Source organism: Eschrichtius robustus, chromosome X (genome assembly GCF_028021215.1).
Source record: "Eschrichtius robustus isolate mEscRob2 chromosome X, mEscRob2.pri, whole genome shotgun sequence".
NCBI lineage: Eukaryota > Metazoa > Chordata > Mammalia > Artiodactyla > Eschrichtiidae > Eschrichtius > Eschrichtius robustus.
The window spans coordinates 38,989,152-39,005,814 of NC_090845.1; the positions used below are offsets into that span (position 1 = coordinate 38,989,152).

The window sequence follows — 16,663 nt, forward strand, 5'->3', positions numbered from 1 at the left end:
AACTCTTAAGAGTTGCTTATAGAGTTCAGAGTTGATTCAAAATGTTTTCAGTTCCTTTCCAGTGGTTCCTCATTTTAATGGTTTCCTTCTATTAAATTATATTTGTATTAAAATTACAAATGCTTTTCACTGACTCTACTCTGAGAGGGCAGTTCTTCCCTGTTCCCTTAAATCCTGTTTGACTTTCGAGTAATACTTTTTTTTTTTTTTTTTTTTTGATGTGTAGTTGACTTACAATATTAGTTTCAGGTGTGCAACAAAGTGATTTGATATTTTTATAGATTATACTCCATATAGTTATTATAAAATATTGGCTATATTCCCTGTGTTGTACCTTACATCCTTTTTTTAATTTGTTTATTTATTTATTTTTGGCTGCGTTGGGTCTTTGTAGGTACGCGCGGGCTTTTTCTAGTTGCGGCGAGTGGGATCTACTCTTCGTTGCGGTGCGCGGGCTTCTCATTGCGGTGTCTTCTCTTGTTGCGGAGCACGGGCTCTAGGCGCATGGGCTTCGGTAGTTGTGGCTCACGGGCTCTAGAGCACAGGCTTAGTAGTTGTGGTGCACGGGCTTAGTTGTTCCACGGCATGTGGGATCTTCCCGGACCAGGACTCGAACCCGTGTCCCCTGCATTGGCAGGTGGATTCTTAACCACTGCACCACCAGGGAAGTCCCCGCCTTACATCCTTATAGCTCACTTATTTTATACCTAGTAGTTTGTACCTCTTAATCCCCTTCACCTATTTTGCCTCTCTCCCCTCTGGTAACCACTAGTTTGTTTTCTGTATCTGTGGTTCTGTTCCTGTTTAGTTATATTTGTTTGTTTTACTTTTTAGATTCCACGTATACGTGAAAATATACAGTATTTGTCTTTTTCTTTGTCGGACTTATTTCATTCTTTTTATGGTTGAATAATATAATATTCCATTGTATACACACACCCCACATCTTTTTTATCCATTCATCTGTTGATGAACACTTAACGTTGCTTCCATATCTTGGCTATTGTGAATAATGCTGCTGTGAACACTGAGGTGCATATATCTTTTCAAATTAGTGTTTTCATGTTCTTCAGATATATACCCAGGACTGGAATTGCTGGATCACTGTTTGCAGATGATCATGGTACTATTCTATACGTATAGAACCCTAAAGACTCCACCAAAAAACCATTAGAACTAATAAGTGAATTCAGTAAAGCTGCAGGACACAAGATTGATATACAGAACTCTGTTGCATTTCTATACACTAATAATGAACTATCAGAGAAATCAAGGAAACAATCACATCCAAAAAAAAACACCTGGCAATAAATTTAACCAAGGAAGTGAAAGACCTATACTCTGAAAACTATAAAACGTTGATAAAAGGAAATTGTAATACAATACGAAGAAATGGAAAGTTATCCTGTGTTCATGGATTGGAAGAATTAATGTTAAAATGTTCATACCCAATGCAATGTATAGATTTAATTCAATCGCTATCAAAACTTGTGACATTTTTCACAGAACTAGAACAGATAATCCTGACATTTGTATGGAACTGCTAAAAACCCCAAATAGTCTTTTAATTATTTTATTTTATTTTTCGGCCTCACTGCACCACTTGAGGGATCCTAGTTCCCCGACCAGGGATTGAACCCAGGCCCTTGGCAGTGAAAGCACGGAGTCCTAACCACTGGACCGCCAGGAAAGTCCTTCTTTCAATTATTTTAAACCTACTAAAAACTCCATATGAATCTCTTCCTAGCTCGTATCTGGCATATAATATACACACACACAGATGGCAATAAAAAAGATGTACAGTTGACCCTTGTACAACACAGGTTTGAACTGCTCGAGTCTGCTTGTACATGGATTTTTCAGTAAGTACTACAGTACTACACAATCCTAAATTGATTGGAACCACAGATACCCAGGGCCGACTGTAAAGTTTTGTGCAGATTTTCGACTCCTAGAATGTCTATCCTCCTAACCCCCATGCTGTTCAAGGATCAGCTGTAATTGATTTAGCCTGTTGCCAGCCTCTCTTTCCGCCTTGACAGGCTTAACCTCCAATTCTGAACTTATTTTGACTCTGTTTTTACCTTGATCCATTTTACCAAAGGTTCTCAAGACATGCCAGAATTCGATGCCTATTTATGAGAAGTGAAACTACGCATTTGACTTGTTTTATATGCATCATAAGTGATGGTTTACTAAGTTACCAATAGAAGATAAAAGCTTCAGGAATATAGATGTTCTATTTTAAGAATGGCTTAGGCCTTGAGATTAGAATATTGATTAGATATGTGATACTATAATAATCACATATAATTGAGATAATAGCATTTATAATTGTTTTAGGTGTGATGATGATACTGTGGTTATGTTTAAAAGGAAGAGCCCCCTCTTTTAAGAAAAAATTGTTGAAGTATTTACAGATGAAATTAAATGATATTTAGGATTTGCTTCAAAATAATCCTGGGGTGGGGCAGGGATGGAAAGTGAGGGGAGTGGTTAGACAAAGTAATTTTGGTCCTTTGTTCATAATTGTTGAAGCTGGGCGGTGGGTACATGTGAGTTCATAATCCTTTTCTCTCCACTTTCATATATGTTAGAAATTTTCATTAAAAAGGGTAATGAAAAAAAGTGGTCCAAGTCTTAAATTGTTTTGCCTTAAAGGTACCACGCTTACTAGGATTTTTTAAAAGTGGTGTTCTTCTTAAGATAAAAACAGATTCTTACCGTAATCCCTGACACAGGAGCTTAATGAAGCACACAGAAAATATAAATGCTCCCCTCTTTCACATCTCTCTTTTATTCAGAAAATGTGCCACTGTGTATACAGAGGTACATAATAGCCTCTAATCTCAAGGAGCTCACAGTCAATAGGGCGGTAAAGGCAAAATTAGTAAAAACAGACTTGTCTTAAATACTGTTGTAGAAATACTTACAATACGGAGAAGAGTTAGAACTTGAAAGGCAGTCAGAATTGCCTGGCTAATAACTACTTAAAAGTAATCTTTTTTCTTTATGGGCTTAAAAATTTGGTCTGGTACCTTTTATACATTAGTATTTTTCTTCTGTTATTGATATTCCTTACTTTTTCTTTTCTAAAAAGAGTTTGATGACCAGGGTGAATGGGGAGCAGGGTCTGCCCAGGAGCATGCATGTGAAGTACTTCACTGAGTTTCTAGTTGGGACTGCGACCAGTCAGTTCAGTTTATCACTCACCTCTGCAAGTTGTGCTGAATGCAGATGTAGAGACACAAGTTGGATTGATCTAGAATGGGGGTTTGCAGAGGGATATGTGGCACTCCACTACACAAGAAAAAGAGGAAGCCCACATTGTTGGCAATGCAAAGAACTTTTTGTGTAAGTCACACGGGTTCTACAGTGTATTGAATATATACAGAAGGGAGGTCATCCTGAGGGAGTGGTGCTGAGTGAGGAGTAAAAGATTGGATTTGGTTGTGTACGCAGTATTAAAGTAAAATATTTATCTTTTTTCAGGTCAACCAAGTTACTCATGATCAAGCAGTGGTGCTACAAAGTGCCCTTCAGAGCATTCCTAATCCATCATCTGAATGCATGCTTAGAAATGTGTCAATTCGTCTTGCTCAGCAAATATCTGATGAGGTTAGTATTAAATTTGTAAAGCTCTGAAATTCTGGAAGGTTCATTTCTTTCACTTTTGACCCTCTCTTTATGTAGAAATAACCCTTATCACATTTTGGGGCTTAATTTTCCTAGGCCCACTCATTTTAATCACTGACTCAGTCTAGATAAAGTTCCCTTAACATGAATTTTACCTAATGATAATATTAGTACTTTCTGGTTTTAATCACCTTTATGTACAATGAACAGCATCCTTTTAAAGCATATAATTAGGTGAAATTTGACAAATACATATGTGTGTCACACGTCCACCATAGTCAAGACACAGAATGTCTCCATCACTCTTTCCATATGCCCCTTTGAAGTCTCTTCTTCTTCCCTGTCTACCCTGGCCTCAGATAACCACTGATCTTTTGTTACTATATAGTAGTTTTCATTTTCTAGAATTTTACACAAGTGGAATCATACAGTGTGTGTTCTTTTATGTCTGGCTTCTGTCACTCAGAATAATGACTTTGAGAATTATCTGTGTGGTGTGGACCATTAGTCCATTCCTTTTTATTGCTGAGTAATATCCCATTATGAATATTCCACATTGTGTTTATCCATATACTTGGTAAAGGACATTCTCTTTCTTAACTGTGAATAAAGCTGCTGTAAACATTCTGTACAAGTGTTTGTGTGGACCTAAGTTTTTATTTCTTTCGGGTAAAAAACTAGGAGTGGAATGGTTTGATCACCTCTGTAGTCTTTTTAAGGTTCTTCTGAAAGTAGAATAGAGCCAGATAATAACTTGGAGAGCATACTTTGTGGTATTGCTGTTAAACGAAATAATGGGACAAAGGCAACTTGGGAACCTAAAGACAGTGGTACTACTTCACAGCCATTCCTGTTTCCTTTACAGGGAGAAACATTTTTGCTTTTCTAGTGATTATTCCACTCTAATACTGTGTCAACTGTTTTAATTACTCATTATCTTGCAGGCTTCAAGATATATGCCTGATATTTGTGTAATTAGAGCTATACAAAAAATTATCTGGGCATCAGGATGTGGGGCATTACAGCTAGTATTTAGCCCAAATGAAGAAATCACTAAAATTTATGAGAAGGTAAGAATTATCGCAGAAATATATTACCTTTAAGACAATGTTTAATTGTGCATGAGGCTGAATTATTATGTCTGCCATCTTAATATGAAACTGTCTTTTTCTACTTCTCACTAAAGTCAGGTATAATTATTTCATACTGAATTTGCTTTCTCCTATTCTCTTTATTCTTCTTTCATCATCTTTCTGTCCTATGTATTTTGGTTTAGGTAACTGTCAGTTGTGATATCATGGCATTTACGTATTTTTGATTCTCTTAAAGCATTCAAGAGTGTCAGCCAATTAGGTATCATCCTTGATCTTCCATTAGATTAATCAAGTTATTTGCAGAAGAGAGACTGTGTTTGACTCTTTGATTTTCTGTTATATATATCTGCCCCTGATAGCCACTGCTGCTTATTTAGAAGGGGAAATTAAGTTATAGGAGCTTCCCTTTTATGGCCAACATAACCGTGATTTGCCTGGGATATATGTTGATGTCCTGTACTGTTGGTTATTCACTCAGCTAATATTTGAATGCCTGTTCTTCTTCAGGCATGTACTATAAATATTACTTATTGGTAACTTCAGGTTAGAATTTATTAGCTACCTACCCAAGCATATTTTAGGTCGTAAAACCTTCAAACCTTTCCTGAACGGTTGTCTGAGACAATTGCTTTTGAATACAATGGCACTGTAGGTAAGCTACATAATGGGACTAGTCAGAAGTTGGGTACTCTGACTGCAGTGCCAGAGTGGTTCTTGAGGAAGGAATGATTGTTGGTGCAGAAGTACACAACTCAGAAGGTCTCTAGGAGCCTGGGGGACAAGGAAGCAGGTAATATGCTCAGTGTGCTCCTTCAGCCATCCTTGGGACATAGCAAAAGAATAGAATTAGACTTTATCATCTGTTTATACTCATTTCCGTGCTATTTCAAAGGGGCCTCAAGAGTTGTAGGTAAAGAAGCTGAGGCCAAGTGGTTTAAGTGACTAGGTAAGTTTTAAGCACTAACTTGAAGTTTGTATGAGATTTTTCTTAAATACATCTCTAGGTAATTTGTCCCTGACTATAATTTTACAGACCAATGCAGGCAATGAGCCAGATTTGGAAGATGAACAGGTTTGCTGTGAAGCATTGGAGGTGATGACGTTATGTTTTGCCTTGATTCCGACAGCCTTAGATGCTCTTAGTAAAGAAAAGGCTTGGCAGACGTTCATTATTGATTTACTGTTGCACTGTCACAGCAAGTAAGTGTCTTTTTTAATTGTAAGAAATTTGATCTTATTTTTTTAAGCAGAAATGAATTAATTTGTGTTGGCAGAATTTATCCCAGGAATCAAATATTTATTGTCTCTATAGCACACTAATGTTTAGGAAATTTTTATTTAACTGTGTTTTGCCTAGACCTGAATTTGTTTGGTTTTACTGTCTACAAAATGTGAACATTAATTCTCAAAGTAAAATTAATTTTTCTGTAATTCCAGAATTTAGTTTCACCTAAGAGGTATGTATTTTAGCCCATTTAAAAAATCTGGTTTACAAGATTTAAATTAAATAGGACATTTAGCTTCCTTTCTTAGATACCTAGAGCCAAGTGTTTTTTTTAGTGAAGTTGTTAAGTCAGTGTGGAATTCACAAGGCATGGTTATGGTAAGAACTTCTGCATTTTACACTGAGAATAAAGACCAATTATAAAGTCCTAGTTTTTCATTTTAAGAGCATTTATTCAGTGGCATTAATTTTGTTTTGGGCTTCTTTTTGTGCAGGTCAATCAAATTTGTAGAAAATGTAGGTTTTCCATCCTCTTATGTCAATCTAATCTTGACCTTCATAAGGTAACTTTTTAAACTTGAGCTCTAATCAATATCACTGTTATATGTAATTAATCTATCTCACATACATTTTGCAAAAAGACCCAGGAAATGTTCACTTTGTTTATTCTTTCACATTCCATTCAACGATGACAAAAATCACTGATGAAAAGTTAGTGTAAAGTCAAAATAAGCACTTTGCTGACATGAAGCCTAGTGGTAAAGTTTTTTTGTTTTTTGTTTGTTTGTTTTTTTAAGTGTACATGGTGTGATGGAGTAGTAGGTTCAGCTCACTCCAGGGGATGCTGTAAAGTAATTTAGTGGTCTCAAGTGGGAATCTCTATTATTTTAGAAGTTCCTTGGTAATTTCCTTGAAGACATCTAGTTCAGCCTATTCAGAAAGTTCTTTGATGGGATCCCCACCCCCCAAATAAGCTTGAGCTTGCTATCTCTTTGAGAAAACTTTATCATCGTTGGACAACTGTGTATGTTAAGAAAGATAAATAGGTTGAATAAGTCTGGAGGAGAGGAAAGATGATTAGCCATGAGTTTTGATGAAGTCAGACCTGGAGGTACAAATTTCTTAATCTATATTGATTTTTTAAAATCTTAAACTAAATTAGGAACTTATGTCACTTTCTTTGCTACTAAGTATCAAGGAACTTCGTTTAATAAGTTTTCTGCCCTCTACTTTTTACGAAAATCCCCATTATAGGAAGTTAGAACCATTTGACTCCTCTTCTCCCTGAAACTTGTGCACAATGAAGTAAAAAGTACCGTACACAGCACTTCTTCTCATGTCTCTTGTTATTTTGTCTTTGACAACAAGGGAGGTCTTCTAAGTTTAAGATCTTTTTTGAGCTTTAGGTATCTGATTTTCTTCCCTAGTACTGACTCTCACCCTGCCCTGCAGTTTTAGTTATGTATGTATGTATGTATGTATGTATTTATTTATTTTTATTTTTGGCTGCTTTGGTTCTTCGTTGCGTGAGCAGGCTTCTCATTGCAGTGGCTTCTCTTATTGCAGAGCACGGGCTCTAGGCACGCGGGCTTCAGTAGTTGTGGCTCGTGGGTTCTAGAGCTCAGGCTCAGTAGTTGGGGCGCACGGGCTTAGTTGTTCCGCGGCCTGTGGGATCTTCCCAGACCAGGGCTCGAACCCGGGATCTTCCCGGACCAGAGCTCGAACCCGTGTCCCCTGCATTGGCAGGCGGATTCTTAACCACTGCACCACCAGGGAAGCCCTGCCCTGCAGTTTTAAATCATCATATTATAAATATCAGAGTACCGGGCTTCGATACTTGCAGAGTATATCTTGCAAAATATGATCGTGTTGTTTTCCTGCTTAAAATCTTTCCATGTCTTCCCATTGTCTTTGAATTAAGTGTAAACATTTAAATTTGGTTTATAAGCACTCCACAATTTGGCTCTTGCTTCTACGCACTCGAAAATTTCAACTTCAGGGCCACATTTTCCAATAAGTTTTCCTTATCCCTAGAGGCCTCCTATAGACCTCTGTTCCTATTAGAAGAGGTCTGCTTCCACATAACAGCACTGATATTTTGTTGTAATTGCTCGTAATTGGATTTGAATTCCTTTAAGTGGATTTGTTGTGTTTTTTTTTAAGCCTCCTCCAGCACCTGTTGCTTTTATACTCTGCCTGTTTAACTCCTTTATGTTACCTTGATGATCCATGGAGGCATTTGAGTTTGCCACTCCTGGCATAGTGCTTTCAAGGCACAGCTGAGTATTCTGGTAGAAGAAGAGAAAGGGATAATGCAGAAAAGGAGATTAGTAGGCATCAGTTTACAGAAGGCCTTTGATGCTGAGATCCAAGTAGTGTTAGATTTTAATATTGTAGGCAGTCTCACCGATGAATAATTTATCAAGTACCCATTATGCACCAGGCAGTGTTCTAGCTACTGGGAATATAGCAGTAAACAAAACAGACAAAATGTCAGCCTTTTTGGAGTCTGTACTAAAGGGGATGGGGAGTGGGAAAGGAAGACACATGGGAAAATGTATGTTATATTAATAAATGCTATCGAGAGAAATAAATCAGGAATGGGGATGAGTGGGGAGGCAGGGTCATTGGAGTTCAGTTTTATGTAGGATAGTCAGAGAAGACTTCCCAGAGAAGGGTGACCTTTTAAACAGAGCTCTGAAACAGTGAGGTAGTGATCCATGCAGTTAATGGGGGAAGTGTGTTGGGTTTTTGGGTGGGGGTTTTTTGTGTTTTGTTCTTCATTTTAAATTGTATTTTTTTTGTTCAGCTTTATTGAGATATAATCAGCATATAACTGTGTAACCTTAAGGTGTACAAAGTGTTGATTTGATACAGTCATATCTTGCAGTATGATTACCACCATAGCCTAAGGTTAGCTAACACCTCCATCATATTTCATTTTAAATTTTATTTTATTTTTTATATGAGAAATACATTTTGGTCATCTGAATGACCACATATATATATTTTTTAATTGAGGTATATATAGCTGCTTTACAGTGTTTCAGGTGTACAGCACAGTGATTCAGTTATACATATATATTTTTTTTCAGATTCTTTTCAATCATAGATTATTACGAAATACTGTATTTCCTGTATTGTATAGTAGGTCCTTGTTGTTTATCTATTTTATATGTAGTAGTCTGTTAATCCCAAATTCCAACTTTATCCCCCCCACCCCCCCACCCCCCCGGGGAAGTGTGTTTTAAGCAGAAGAAACAACAGATGCAAATGTCCCAAGGCAGGAACATGCCTGACATGTAAAGAAAAACATGGAGCCCGGTGTGTCTGGAACAGCAGAGGTGGGGGAGTTGTAGGACGTGAGGCCAGAGAGGCAATAAGCAGCCTGTAAGGATTTTATAGATCATTGTAAAGACATTAACTTTTACCCTAAGTGAGATGGGAATCCATTGGGGTTTTTGTTTTTTTTTTTTGGTTTTTTTGCTGCGGCATGCGGGATCTTAGTTCCTTGACCAGGGATCAAACCTGTGTCCCCTGCATTGGGAGCACAGAGTCTTAACTACTGGACCACCAGGGAAGTCCCCCATTGGAGGGTTTTGAGCAGAAGAATGATATGCTCTGAGTTAACATTTTAAGTTTATTCTGGTTGCTTTGCAGGAAAGGCACTTAGACTATTTCATTAATTCAAATAAAAGATGAGAGAGTCTGGAAGTATGGCAATAGTAGAAGTGGTGAGAAATGATCAGATTTTGAGTATGTTGTGAAGATACAGGCAACAGGATTTTTTAGTAGATGTGTTTCTTTTGAAGCATTACCAAAGTCCGCATGTGTGAGGGAGGGTTCATCAGGAACTGACGAGCATCAAGTCTTTATAGACCCTCACTCTATTTGGGCCGCATACCTAACTTTTTAAAAAATAAACTAGGGCAGTATGAATGACATATACCTCTGAAAATCTGGTAAAAGTTATGGACCTTCACCCCAACAAAACCAAGTACTCCTGATGTCAGTTTATTTGAATTCCACTAAACCTAACCCACAAAGCTTCTAAAGGTCCCTATGGTTTATAGGACCATGTACAGGTTTCAGAAACCTAAAAAATATCCAGGAGGGAGGTTAGTACACAGAATGTATACTGTCAAGTTCTTACATTGAACTAAAAATTTGTTTGTAAGCTGTTTATCAGCTAGCACATTGGCAGAAACATAGTTATTCACCAAATGTAGTTTGTAATGTCTGTACGATAGACAAATGCTTCGTTAGCAGATACTTTTTGAGCATCTTCCATATGTCAGATGTTGTTCTAGGTGCCAGGAACTCATGCTTCAACAAAGCAAAGCCCTGTCCTGAAAGAGCTTACTTTCTAATGGAGACAGACCTCCATCTTGTAAACAAACAGTATTTATACATCTGGTAACTGGTTCTTAGCACCTGTTATATGCCAGGCATCATTCTTCATTCTGGAGGCACAGTAGTAAACTAAATAGATGATGTCTTTGCCCTCTTGGAGCATTTATTCTAGTGAGATCTGTATAGTATACATATTTTTTAAGAGACCCATGATGCTCAGGTAAAAGTCCCAGTACTGTGACCAGAGACAAGTTTTTCCCATGGGTAATCATAGAATATTGTATTATACGGTGGTTCTCAATCTTTAGCACACGTTAGAATCACCTGAAGGCTTTATTAAAACGCAGGTTGCTGGGGCCTGAGAAATTGCATTTTTAACAAGTTCTCAGATGCTGCTGATGCTGCTGATCTGGGTAACATGCTTTGGGAATCGCTAGTATAATATCAGGGACATCTGCAGCAACATCCTTATTGTGTACTTGCAACAGAATTTCTACAGAGTTGTTCGCTCCAGAGCACAATGGAATAATTCTATGGAATGCCCAAAAGATGCTTAAGGCTTACCATACAACTCTTGTACCTAGAGGAACATTTCCAGCCTGTTCCAAGAAAGGGGTGTTAGAAGGTATCCCTTGAACTCTTCAGTGACAATTTGAGGTTTTAGTTCTTGACACACAGCCTAAGTTCATCTGTTAAACGTTGCTGCTTAAAGGGGTGTTACGTATTCTTGTACTTTTAATTTACCTACCCCTTAACACCCCACCCCCACCCCGAGAGACAGTGTTGGAATCTTTTTTCTTTTTCTTCATGAAGATAATATATGAAATGTGAAACATTTTTATTTCAGAACTGTTCGCCAGGTGGCACAGGAGCAGTTCTTTTTAATGTGCACCAGATGTTGCATGGGACACAGGCCCTTACTTTTCTTCATTACTCTGCTCTTCACCGTTTTGGGGGTGAGACATTTTTTAATATACTTATCATTGTGATTCATTCTTGTACATGGAACAGTCAAGAATTCATGGTTTTAGCTTGTATTAAAGTTAGAGCAGTCTATATTTATTTTAAAAACATTAGTAATTTCCCATCCTATGTTAGTCATTTACTCTAGTTAATTCTGGGTTTTTAAAAAGTGGATTCTGAGCATGGACATGTAAATTCATATTATTCTACTTTATTGTTTCAGAGCACAGCCAGAGAGAGAGCTAAACATTCAGGCGACTACTTTACTCTTTTAAGGCACCTTCTTAATTATGCTTACAATAGTAATATTAATATACCCAATGCTGAAGTTCTTCTCAATAATGAAATTGATTGGCTTAAAAGAATTAGGGTAAGTTGCATTTAATACTGTGTTTATCATCAATAAATAAGATATTTTATTAGTAGTTTATAGTTTTGAGCATTTTGGTTAAATGAAAAACAACAAAGAGTAATAAAAAGGACCAAAGAATATACTCTGTGTCGGTGGATATTACTAACTCATGATTCACAGAATGAATGCGTAAGTAGTTTTGTCAAATGCCTTGCTTTACTTAAAACTTGAAACACTGATATTCAGCTTCTTCCATTTTAAAATGGGCCCATTTTGCAAATTTTCATCTTTTAAAAAGTATTCTTGAATTGTTTTCATCAAAAAATGAGTCTGATAGACTAGCACTTAATTTAACTTTTGATCTTAACACCTGATACTTCTTACTTAGAGTTGTATGAGAATTTATTTCTGAAGAGATTGGTAGCTTTTAGCCTTCAGATTAGCATTTCTTCTGCTAGTTTGTAAAGCCTACTTCTAGAAAGTTCTGAAGAGAAAAAAATCGCTTAGAATGGAAAGGTTTGAAGGAATTGCCTCTGTCTAGCTCACTCTTGTTCTGACATCTCACCACCCTTTCGTAAGTTAGGCATTTGATATTTTTCTTTGGCAGGATGATGTTAAAAGAACAGGTGAAACGGGTGTTGAAGAGACAATCTTGGAAGGCCACCTTGGGGTAACAAAAGAGTTACTGGCCTTTCAAACCCCTGAGAAAAAATATCATATTGGTTGTGAAAAAGGAGGTGCTAATCTTATTAAGGTAAGTTTTGTCGGCTTGGTCCTAAGCTATGTATCATTAACGTTCTACATGTTTGTTACCAAATCTATCTGGTTAATTTATGGTATCATGTCTTTGGTGTATTTTCTTGATCATTTCTCTTTTCTACTTTTAAAGAATATAGAGGTGACAGTAACTTTTAAAATATCGTTTCTAAATTTTGTACATGAATAAAATTTCAGTACTGTGTAAAGTAAGCACTATTTAATTTTTCTATTTAGAAAATCTGAACTTTTTACTTCATCAGACTTTTTACTTCATCAACTTTGTACTTTATTTAGAATGAGACAAACCTCTATTATGTAAGACTGTGCATATTTACCGTGTTTCTTTGATGAGTTTTTTCACATACGTGGTAACTCAAGGAAACAAAAAGTATCATTTTAGGACATTTAATTTTTATTCAAAATGAGCTTTGGTATACACGTGATTAAAAGAGTAAATTTACTTAATGTGAATTTTTGTTAAGTGCTACAGTCAACTCATTCTTGATGAGTTTTTAACCTGAGAAATCGGGTTGGTTTGTTAATTGTAGTAAATAGTGTTTTGAAGTGGGATCTTTTTATTAGAAAATCCAAGTAAGTTTTCTGACATGCAATGAAATCTTGAATTCTGACAATTAATTTAACATTATTTCCTTCCAAGAGACATTTCTTTCTTTAAAAAAACATACATACACATACGCATATATGACTTTACATGTATTTTTATATAAATATGTATCATTGCTAATACATAATCCGTTTTTCAACTTTGTAGGAATTAATTGATGATTTCATCTTCCCTGCATCCAATGTTTACCTACAGTATATGAGAAATGGAGAACTGCCAGCTGAACAGGCTATTCCAGTCTGTAGTTCACCAGCTACCATTAATGCAGGCTTTGAGTTACTTGTAGCATTAGCTGTTGGCTGTGTGAGGAACCTCAAACAGATAGTAGATTCTTTGACTGAAATGTACTACATTGGCACAGCAATAACTAGTAAGTATTTTAAAATACAAAGTTCTGATGGCAGTTCTCTCATGTGTTCAAATTCTGTTTTCCTTTTAGTAAACATCTTCAACTCATGTTTTCCTTTCTTTCAGCAACTAGTTTAACATTTAAGCCCATTACAAGCAATGAGTCTTAATGTAGCAAAGTTTTCAAATGTTTGTTAAATGTCTTCCTGTAAGTGGTGCAAGTATTGAGCAACAAAATAAATTTCATTTCAGTCAAATCTGGACTAAAATCCAAACTCCAGAATAATAGTCAAATTTCAGAGTTCAAACTTAAAAATTCAAATTACATGCATTGGAAAACCTTTCAGGCCCTCACTTTAGAAGCTCTTTAATGTTATTTTCATGTGAGTTCTAAGAAAATCTGGTTTTAAAGATTAGAATGTGAGAAGATAACATTTTAGTGCCCTTGGTCCTCAGTTACTGCTCACATGAAGCCCATGAAACAGACTGTAGACTGTAGATCTTACTGATATAGAACTGAAGCTCAAAAGGGATGAGGGCAATATAAAATGACTGAGACAGCAGAAATAAGAAAGCAAACCACAATGGAGGCTGTTCTGCTTTAGGAGAAAACCATTTATCTACAAAGCTTAAGAATATAATTGATGATAGTAAATCTTTAGGAACATGTCAGATTATTTTTTGATATGTTGTATTTTAGAATATAAGGACTTTTTAATAACATTTTAGGAGATTCTGATTAAAGTTCTTAAAGGTTAGACAGTTAGTTATTCTATCAAATTTGTATATAGTAGGGTGGGGGGTTTTGTTTGTTTTTAAACAAATCCACACTTTTATTTATTTAGTTTTCAATAAGTTTAAACCCTCAAGGGGTACAGCAGCACACAGATTCTGTGGCCAATGGCCTTAGCAGGAAGGTTGCTTTGGAATTTGACACGAACCAAGCCAGTGTTTCCATGAGCACAAGTTACCTTTCCCCAGATTCTTCTGGTTTTGTTCAGTTTGCCACCAGGAGTCACTGTTGTTCTTTGCTTTGTACACATGAGCACGTCTCTTGCCCAGGTAGAATTCAGTTTCATCTTGGGCATAAACACCTTCAATTTTAAGAAGAGGAACCCTCTGGTTTCACAGGACCCTGCTTATAGCCAGCAAAAATAGAGCCTTGGACCACAGCCTTCCAGACCTATTTGCTGTTTTAGAAGTCCTGTTCCCAGCACTCCTCCACAGGCTCCAGGATGGCAGAAAGAGAAAGGCCGCCTGTTCTTAAGTAGTACATTTGTGTGGCAAAAATGTCAAGTACCAGAGAAGGATGTATTCTAAAACATTTTTCCTGCCCATTCCATTCCCCTGGTCCCCTTTGATAGCTGTAACCGTTATCTTCAGTTCATGTCTATCCTCCCAGAATCTCTGAGTATGCAAAATCCACATACAAAATCTTTTTTTGTTTGTTTGTTTAGTTTTTTAACCACAGATTGGTCTGGAGTGCACAGTGTTCTTCACTTTGTTTTCCCCTTAATATATCTGTGATCATTTCCTATCAACACATAAATATTTATCTAAATCCATTTATTAGCTATATACCTTTCTACCTTTCAGTTCAATATACTATATAATTTATATAACTGGTCTTATAGATGATGATATGTACATTGTTTCCAGGTTTATACTAGGTAGAGGGAGGCAGGCAGTGATTTACAGTTCTCACAGAACTCAAATCCACTATCTTGTTTGCTCCTCAAAATAACATTGTGATTATAGGCAAAGCACGTGTTACTCTTATTACTACATTTATTAAGAAGGAAACAGAGGCTTGCCTGAAGATGAAAGAGTTGGTAAGCATCAGAACCTGGATGTGAACCCAGGTGATATCTTAGGATTATTTAAAACTTAGTAAGCTATCATATGTTGATATATTTGTATAACATTTCATGCCACAATGAGTTTGAAGGCACTTGAAAAAACATATAAAAGTAAAAAAAGTTAAAGTTCATAATGACTAAATTATAATAAAGTTAAAAGTAAAGTTAACATGTAGAAATTAGCCTTGTACCATCTTGTGAGACTGCTGAGACTGCCATAGAAGCAACATCAGATAAAGCATGGGTTCATAGATGGTGGGGTAAGAATCTATATAGTGGTACGTGTTGCTGTGTATCTTCGATTTGTTGAGGGTGAAATGCATACCTAGAGCACTATTTCAGGTGGCTATAGGAGTAGTGGAATTGTTGGTAATGTTAATTTATCAGCTTAATAAAGTCTAAAGTGGACAAAATGTTTTTATTCGTGCTACAAGAATCTTTTGTCTTCTCTCAGCTTGTGAAGCACTTACTGAGTGGGAATATCTGCCACCTGTTGGACCCCGCCCACCAAAAGGATTTGTGGGGCTGAAAAACGCTGGTGCTACTTGTTATATGAATTCTGTGATTCAGCAACTCTACATGATTCCGTCCATTAGGAATGGTATTCTTGCAATTGAAGGCACAGGTAGCGATGTAGATGATGATATGTCTGGGGATGAGAAGCAGGACAACGAGGTAAATTTTATTTAGCATTTTTGTTTTCTGTGTTTGAAGTTCTGATACGAGATACTGTTGTTCTCGCTTAGAAAGCGTTAGGCTTTCACTGGACCTGTTGGCAAATATTTGAAAATAAAGCTAGAATCTCCCAGCACAGACTGCTACCTCGACATAGTGCTCACTACCTACCAGACTTGCAACTACAGTTAATTTTTATGATAGTTTATATGTTTTAAAGCAACAGTTAATGTACTCACTTTTGGGGATTTGGTATAATTTAGAGTTTGTATAATGATAAGAATCTTCATTTTTAATAATAGTCTAAATTATATTTTTACTTTTCTGTTTGATATTTTAATTATGTATCTCCATTTATTTATGCCAAGATAATGTGCTATGCCAGTTTCATTGTCTGTGCTTACTTTTAGATTACTTTTGCATTTCTCCCAGATCATAACTATTTTTGCTTAGGAAACAAACTTCTACTTGTGACAAAATTTAGGCTCCTACCAAGTATCCAATGCAGAATAAAGCTGTGAAAAAATTAGGTTGTAGTGGCGGATCAGAGTTGACATAACTATGGCATGGTTCTTTAAAGAAGAGACTATGGCCAGACTTAATAAGCTGTGGTCATGTTTGCGTCCACCCTGTATTTCTTTGTTTTTATTTGACCTTTTCCCACTCATGGTGTTGTGTTGGTGAGAGCTGAAGAGAGAAGCCAGAGCATGCTCTGATTGCAGTAAATATCTTAAATGGTTCTTTTCTCATTCCCTCTCTTCAGTCACCGAACTA

General features: G+C 36.5%; 1 protein-coding gene and 1 pseudogene across 2 annotated transcripts in view; one reads left to right on the forward strand and one right to left on the reverse strand.

Moving 5' to 3' along the window:
• Positions 1–16,663, forward strand: part of USP9X (ubiquitin specific peptidase 9 X-linked) — a 118,242-nt gene that overhangs the window by 78,041 nt on the left and 23,538 nt on the right. For both annotated transcript variants that reach the window (XM_068534067.1, XM_068534068.1), the window contains exons 24-31: positions 3,493–3,618; positions 4,581–4,706; positions 5,764–5,930; positions 11,156–11,264; positions 11,495–11,641; positions 12,231–12,377; positions 13,155–13,377; positions 15,669–15,889. In XM_068534067.1, coding sequence (XP_068390168.1) covers positions 3,493–3,618; positions 4,581–4,706; positions 5,764–5,930; positions 11,156–11,264; positions 11,495–11,641; positions 12,231–12,377; positions 13,155–13,377; positions 15,669–15,889 — 1,266 coding nt within the window. The remainder of the gene's footprint in view (positions 1–3,492; positions 3,619–4,580; positions 4,707–5,763; positions 5,931–11,155; positions 11,265–11,494; positions 11,642–12,230; positions 12,378–13,154; positions 13,378–15,668; positions 15,890–16,663) is intronic.
• On the reverse strand, positions 14,213–15,433 carry LOC137757375 (large ribosomal subunit protein eL33 pseudogene; annotated as a pseudogene).